This window comes from Medicago sativa, chromosome 2 (genome assembly GCF_051527215.1).
Source record: "Medicago sativa cultivar Bolivia chromosome 2, Bolivia_mono, whole genome shotgun sequence".
NCBI classification, from domain to species: domain Eukaryota; kingdom Viridiplantae; phylum Streptophyta; class Magnoliopsida; order Fabales; family Fabaceae; genus Medicago; species Medicago sativa.
The window spans coordinates 48,471,678-48,479,293 of record NC_140750.1 but is presented as its reverse complement, the minus strand read 5'-3'; the positions used below and the strand labels follow the sequence as shown (position 1 = coordinate 48,479,293).

Here is a 7,616-nt window from a genome sequence, read left to right as displayed (position 1 = left end):
TTTACATAAACTTGCAACACTTTATAAAATTTATTAATGAAAAAAAAAAAAGACAAGAACATAATTTTGGGGACTAGACCAAAACCCAAAGAAACACTTGAATAAGTACAAAAAACTGTCTCATACCAGAAGAATCCAAATGGATCGGATCTTTGGTAAAGTAAAAAACAGTTCAGTTCATGATTAAAATAAAAGTTACAAGCCAAAAGAAAAGCTTAACGATCAATGTGAGGTGAATTGATGAAGGAAAACTCATGCATAAATATCAACTCTCCACATTTGAATGTAAAATTCCAATATATGTGTGCCATAATTATTTGTAGAGTTCCATCACTTCGAGAATGGAGAAAACACGACAAGCAGCTTGAAACTTAACAAATCCAGATCGTTTACCCAAACTTTCATATTCTTTCAGAGTTCTTTCCCTTCCACCAACGGTGAGAAACATGATGTTGTCCATACCATAAATGAATCGAGATGCGTCTGTTGGTTCTGGAACATCTGGTTTTGCGAGCTCTATGATAATGACCTTTCCATTTGGTGGTAAAGCTTTGTGACAATTGCTTAAAATTTGTATGCATTGTTCATCCGACCAGTTATGGCATACACTCTAAAACAATGAGATTCAAAACAAAATAATTTGTAAGCACTATATTTCTTATAGATAATAAATGATGTTAGGAGGAATGGTATCAACACACATTTTAACACATATTTTTCAATATACTCTCTTTGATTGGTTAAAATTCACATGGGTCCCACCAAATTATGTGAGTCCCACATAAATTTGATAGGTCTCGTGTGAATTTTAACCAATCAAAGAGAGTGTGTGTTAAAATGTGTGCCAGTAACATTTCTCATGAACTTAATTTTATAATTGAAGCACATAAATGTTTCATATATTAAATTATTTCAGCAACACACTGACCTTAAGTAGTATGGCATCTCCTTGTGGAACACTTTCAAACATGCTTCCTCCAATATGTTGGATCCCTAAATGAAATTTGGTAATTTTGAATTTATCTAAACTCTTAAGAAAGTTCAAAATATATATAGAAAGTAATCATTGGATATAACTTTAGGAATGTAATTACAAGAGAAATATGTTACCTGGAGTAGGTGGTGCATTTTCAATCACTTGAGGAAGATCGAAATTGATTCCCTTTATTGATGGGTATTTGGCAATAATTGTTTTGAGACTTTGTCCACTGCCACCTCCTACATCAACCATAGTTGATACTCCCTCAAGACCTTTGTATTCTTCAACGATTCTTCTAATCTCAACATTGCATGTATCAGTCATTGATTTGTTAAATATTTTGTTTATTTGTGAATCTTTTCCAAAGTATTCATACATAGATATCCCATTAACTTTCTTGAATAGGTCAATCTCCTCATTCACTATTACTTCCTTGAAATTAGACCTACAATACAAATTTTTTTTTTTTATATATCAACGTTTTTGCATGGACTATTAACAACATATAGATCAAGATTTCATGCAAATTAATTGATTAGAAATACTTACCACATTCCAAACAAAGCCTTGTGACAAGTAAATGGTGTGAATGAGCCCAAATAACCACCATCATTTTCATCATCAACAAAGTATTTGCCAGAAGAAGTGACCCCATAAACTCTCAAAGTACTACCATCATCGTCGTTGGTGCGATTGGAAACAGAAAGAAGAGAGTAGCTTGCAAGAACGCACAAAACACGATCGAGTCTATTTGGTAAGTCGGAGTGTTGATTTGGTAACTTTGAAGCAATTTCAAAGACTGACATAAATCCATCATTGCTGGTAGCAATGATATCAAATAGTTTGAGCTCAATTGCAGCATTAAGAACTGCAGGAAGAACCATAACAGAACCTAACACCATAGCAGAGAGTGTATCACTACTGTCACCTGTTTGTGGGGTTTGTGTTTCCACAACATTATTGTTCACTTTCCCATTGCCATTGCCATTGCCATTGCCATTGCCATTGCCATTGCCATTGCCATTGCCATTGGTATAGGAACTCATGATTGTTTCTTTGTTTTTTGGCTTATAGATTTGGTGATGCTTTGATAGAGAGTGTGTGTTTGATTTCCCTCAATTAAGTGATGCTTTTTATAGGTAAATTTGGCACGTTCCATTTTAATTAATTATTATTTTGCCTCTCTCTTATTTGATGAACCGTTGGTTATTATTGACTACTCCATAGTATTATAATACGAATTGCAAACCACGCGTTGGCTTTAAAATGATGTTTTTGTGTGTGTTGTTTCTTGACTATTAGAATATATGTAAATTAGAAATAACACATATTCTAATAGTTTCTTTAAAAAGAAACATATTATAATAGTTTGTTTCACATGGGAGCATAATTAATAATTTATCAAAGAGTAGAAGTAAGACCCACCCAAAAAAATAAGTATAAGGGATACTCGATCCATCAAAAAAAAAAAAATTTAAGTTACATATTACATATTAGAGGATTCAAAAACCATTCAAAATACAAGCAAGACCCACCCCTTTTTCCTAGCAAGAAACCACCTCCTTGATGTTAATTTAATTTCATCAATAATGTGTTCTACCTTCGGAGACTTTGATGAGAAGATGATCTTTTTTCTCGCTTTCCAAATCTTTCATATTCTCACATGCCAAATTAATGTTAACCCTTTCTTGTGATTCTTGTTTGGAGAAGAGCTAGAAAAGTAGTCCAGGAGTATAGGATTTTTTTTTTTAATTAGCGGTTCTCACACCACTTTATGTAGGACCTTTTTTTTAAAATATGGATATTACGTAAACTTCATCCGATAAGAGAATAAGTGTTGAAAAGAAAGTGTTACTAACACTTCTCAATTTTTTTTATTTGCATTTTCACCCCTCTCAATATATGTCATTTTATATTTCCAATCATCGCTTTTTTTTTAACTATCATATAATTAGTACAAAGTTTTCACTACGATTAGCAATGACAGTACAAAACTTCGTTACAACAATCATGTAGTTCAACTAATGACCAATCTGATTCAACCAGTGCCTTGATCGGATTGATCCCTTGTTGAAGTTTTAAAACCCAGCCAAAGAGCATAATTGATCCGACTCTAATGTAAAACCAAACTGGCGAAAAAAATAAAAATTGAATGAGGGAGGAGCAGATCGTGAAAGATCACGTGGGAGTGATTTTGTTGTTTATTGTGAGTAGTGTACACTCGAAAAATGGCGTGCTTGGTTGCTTGTTTCACATGGAGTATTAGAAAACTGATTAAAATAGATTGCATATGGCGTGTTCTATTTTTTAAGAGCATCGATTATCCCCTTTGTTCAGATTGCAATCTTCCCAATCTCGTGTTGGTAGGTATAGACATTAAAAAAGAACATCGATTTTGGCTTATCGTGAAAATTTGATTGACAAATATGTATTCAATTATTAAAGTGGTAAACATGAGTTTACATTTTTTAAAAAAACTTTTTTTTTTATAATTTTGAAAGAAGAAAAAAAAGTGGTTATCGCGTGTTTTAACTAAAGTGCATGTTATATTAAATATTAAATACATATTTTTTTTTAGGGGATATTAAATGTATATTTATTATCTTTCAAAAAAAATGTATATTTATTATGTTTTGAAATTAATGATTAATGATTTTGTTTACACCTATAATAATTAGTCTGTTAGCCAACATTGAGAGATAGATAATTAAGGTTTAGACAAAAAAAAATCCCAACAATAGAAGGTTAGGCGTAAGCTAGGACAGCCGAGCGATAAAAAGTTGATTCTTTTTCTAGTTTATTAGCTAAGTATGTCAGTCTTGGATCTTAGACAAAGTCATGGTTTAGTAGGACGTAAAAAGAGGCTAAAAACTCCCGCTTCATGGAGAAGCGGCTCAAAAGTGCCTCAAGCGAAAGAGGGAGAACAGAGAAATCTCAAAAATGTTGAGTTTTAGTGTGAGTTGGGATGAGACTCGAGCACCCTTTATATAATGGGAAAACCAAGAAAAAAAAAAAGGATGACTCGGATCAAACGACCATTGAAAAATGGAGAGCACAAACGAGTGTGTGCATGTGTTGACGTGTGTTGAACTCAAGTTGACGTATACAGAAGTGTGACGTATATTGAAACAAAAAATTTCAAATTTCACAAAAAAAAATACACTTGTGCGCCCAGAGCAAGTGCAGCGGCGGTAGGAACACATTTGTGGTTGTCATATTGATTATATTGTCTTCCATCTATTAAACTAGGTACTCCTTAGGGCTCATCCCAAACAGAATACTTCCACTAAACTAATATTGTTTATAATCTCGTCCTGTGGAATTTCTAGGATTTTTCATTTCACACACTAGCATACTTATATGTCCTAACACATACTTTAATAGAAGGTGAGATAATGATCAGAAAATCACAATGAAAGTTCATATAGTTATATATGCACTCCCTCCGTCCATATATTAAGCAAACAAAACTCAATTTTTTTTTCCCAAATTATAAGAAAGAAAAAGAACAACTTTTAACTTATTTAACAGAGTTGTTTTAAAAATATAAATTTCATCTTTTCCAAAATACACTTTTAATTTGCTTATTCTTATAAAATTAAATGCAAACTGAATTCAATTTTCTCTCCCTCATATTTTTTTTTGTGATGTCCGGGATTCGAACGCCGAACCTTGCATATATTACGTATTGTCCTTACCAACTGAGTTAAGCTCACGCGGACTTCTACCTCATATATTATCCATAACTGATGAAAATTATTTTTACAACTTCCTATGAAACTTATTCCAAGATGAACACAAAAAGTTATATTCCAAATTATCATGTTTTAGTTTTCTTAATAAGTATGAAATGTTTTTTTCCTTCTTATAATTTGGGACATAGGGAGTATATAGGAGTGTGGACGTAGGAATTAGTAAGGTAAGAAGAGTTAAAAGAGATAGAGAGATCAAAATGATACTATATCTGGTCTTATTTATAAGAAACATTTGAGTCAACAAAAATTTATGCATCTAGTTCAAAATTTAGATCAGATACATTAACTTTTATTGATCTAAATTTCTTTTATAAATAGGATCGGATAAAGTAATTATTATTTACAACATTAAATGAGTGTTTTATATCATTACACGATTAGGAGTAGGGTCGTGTAGAAGTTCTTTGTTTAAATAATTTAGAAGAGTAGTGATACATAGAAATTCTCATGTGGTATATGTAACGACCTAATTCTATTTAAGCAATAAAACATGCGAATATAGCAAATATTCAAGAATTAGACGCTACGTCTCACATAAACCAAAAACTCAACATACATATCTAGATAAAATATCTCAACAGTCACAGCGGATAAAATTCATGTACAAAATCTCCAACATAAATATGTCATGGTCAACAATACATCAACATAAAATTCTCCAAATCTCAACAATGAGTACACCTCAAAAATAAAATAAAATAAGTCCAACACAACTAAAAGACACTGACTCAACCTAATCAGAGCCCTAAACTATAACTCCAAAATGATAGCGGAGGCTAACTCCAGCTATCCAAGCACTCACCGCAAGCGGACTACTCATGCACAGCTTCTACCCATCCATACAGACAGGTAGGCAGCAAAATCCACTGGAGATTAGCATTACATTAATCATAATCAACAAATAATAATTGAAATGAATAAGAAAATTCGGTTTTCAAATAGCTTGCATAACAATTAACTTTCAACTATACATTCATTCAACCAATCCAAATATTACAAGCAAGCATTCACTTATCACCAACAAACAACATTCGCATATCACATCAAGATTTCATTTCAATATTCAATGCGCCTATACTCGACACATACATGCATGTGGTACCATACAACAACATTAGATGCCAACCGCACATCTAAGTAAGAGTACACCTCCTCTTACTATGTAAAAGTACACATCCTTTTACATTTCACAACTAACTTCATATGATATGATGCATGGACATACAACAATGACCCGATAATGCACAACTTCAACATACAACTACCAACGACAATGTAAATGTACACCTCCAATTACATTGACTAGCCCAACAACATTGCATTATCAAGTATTCATGTCCACACACATTCAACAAATCACAATTCACACATGAGTCATCATCACATAAATCATCATCAACTACACAATATCTCACAACAATCCCATATACTTCTCATAAACCAAGCAAAGTGGAATAATACAACATTTATGATAAACATCATATTCAAACTTCAACAACCATTCATACATCCTCAATTAATCATATAAAGTCATTCACAAAAGATTTACAAGGTAATTGGTTCGAAGGAATCGTTTTCAACAAAGTTCGTCTATCAGTATCTCATTTTCAAAATAATTGAAGTTATTGAACCAAACCAAGTAAACCAGATTCAATGCCTCAACGAAGTATACCTCTAGGCCACATGTGAGTGCAGTAGAGGATACTTTGGCATTTCACCGGCCAAATGAGACGAAATCATGAAAAACTCAAAGTTCGTCTCTCTTTATCATTTTTACAAAAGAATCCCATTTTCAAAACAAAACATGTTAAGACTTGATGAAACCAATCACAACCATTTTTAGAAATCATATAAACATTATACAACATTATTCCTACTTCAGTTTCCGGAGAAAACGAGTTTTCGGAAAATCGGTGTTCTTGGACCATTTTCAAAAGTTTTAAGTTTGATTCACAAATCAAGTCCAATTTGATTCAAATGACGTTCCAGTAGGATTAAATGTATAAACAGAGGTTTAACAAGTCAAAAGAAACATTTTAGAAAGCTCGGATTGGTCCCCAAGTGCACGAAACAAAAAATCAAAAGTGGCTGAAAAAGGTGCATCTCGCTTAAGCGAGGGCCTGCTCGCTTAAGCGACCACGCTTCAGTAAGTCCTGGACTTGCTCGCTTGGAGCTCGCTTAAGAGAACTTCGTCCAGAAAGTTCTGGGCTGGCTCGCTTAGAGCTCGCTTCCAGCTCGCTCAAGCGAGCCTTCATAATTCCTACCAAAAAGTTTCGGGTTCCAACCCCTTTTTACCCAAAAATCCCAATTTTGATCATCCTAAACCCCAAAACTTAATCCCAAAGATGTTTATAGGTCATGTATACTTCAAAACACTTAAACATGTATACAACTTACAATCACAACATAAATTCATCAAAATTCACCAATTCACCAAAACCCTCACAACTTTCAACAACAACAACAAAACCCCATCATAATCCACTAATTCATGATACCCAATGTATCTATCCATCAACAACACATTCAACAACAACAACAACAACATTTGAACATGAATTCATCATCAATCTAACAACCACAACATTATTCATCATCAATTTCATACAAAAACTCATCATGTTCATATATACCCATTTTGACATACAAATTCAACAACAACAACACAATTATCATTCAATTCATGTATATAATCATATCATCATAATTAAGCACAAATTTCTACATCTAAAATCAAATTAACCACTTAATTAAGGAATTAGGGAAGAACTACAACTATTAATTATGATTAAAGTCTAACCCACTTACCTTAATTCTTCAAAATCAACACTAGGGCTTCACTTTAGCTCCAATCCTAGCTCCAATCCTTGAAGTTTGACCTC

At 32.9% G+C, this 7,616-nt stretch overlaps 1 protein-coding gene across 1 annotated transcript; it reads right to left on the bottom strand.

Moving 5' to 3' along the window:
- Positions 1 to 2,086, bottom strand: LOC146947078 (isoliquiritigenin 2'-O-methyltransferase-like). The gene is made up of 4 exons (XM_085744776.1): positions 1,529 to 2,086; positions 1,111 to 1,424; positions 929 to 993; positions 1 to 610 (listed from the first exon to the last, which is right to left on the bottom strand). The coding sequence occupies exons 1-4, from the start codon at positions 2,023 to 2,025 to the stop codon at positions 314 to 316; spliced, it is 1,173 nt and encodes a 390-aa protein (XP_085600902.1). The 5' UTR covers positions 2,026 to 2,086; the 3' UTR covers positions 1 to 313.
- Positions 2,087 to 7,616: the final 5,530 nt, after the last annotated feature.

Excerpts from the sequence above, each read along its gene's own strand:
- LOC146947078 (XM_085744776.1), bottom strand. The coding sequence starts at position 2,025 with ATGAGTTCCTATACCAATGGCAATGGCAATGGCAATGGCAATGGCAAT. Across the intron at positions 1,425-1,528 it reads AAGGCTTTGTTTGGAATGTG|GTCTAATTTCAAGGAAGTAA; the intron begins GTAAGTATTTCT and ends TTTGTATTGTAG. Across the intron at positions 994-1,110 it reads AAATGCACCACCTACTCCAG|GGATCCAACATATTGGAGGA; the intron begins GTAACATATTTC and ends AATTTCATTTAG.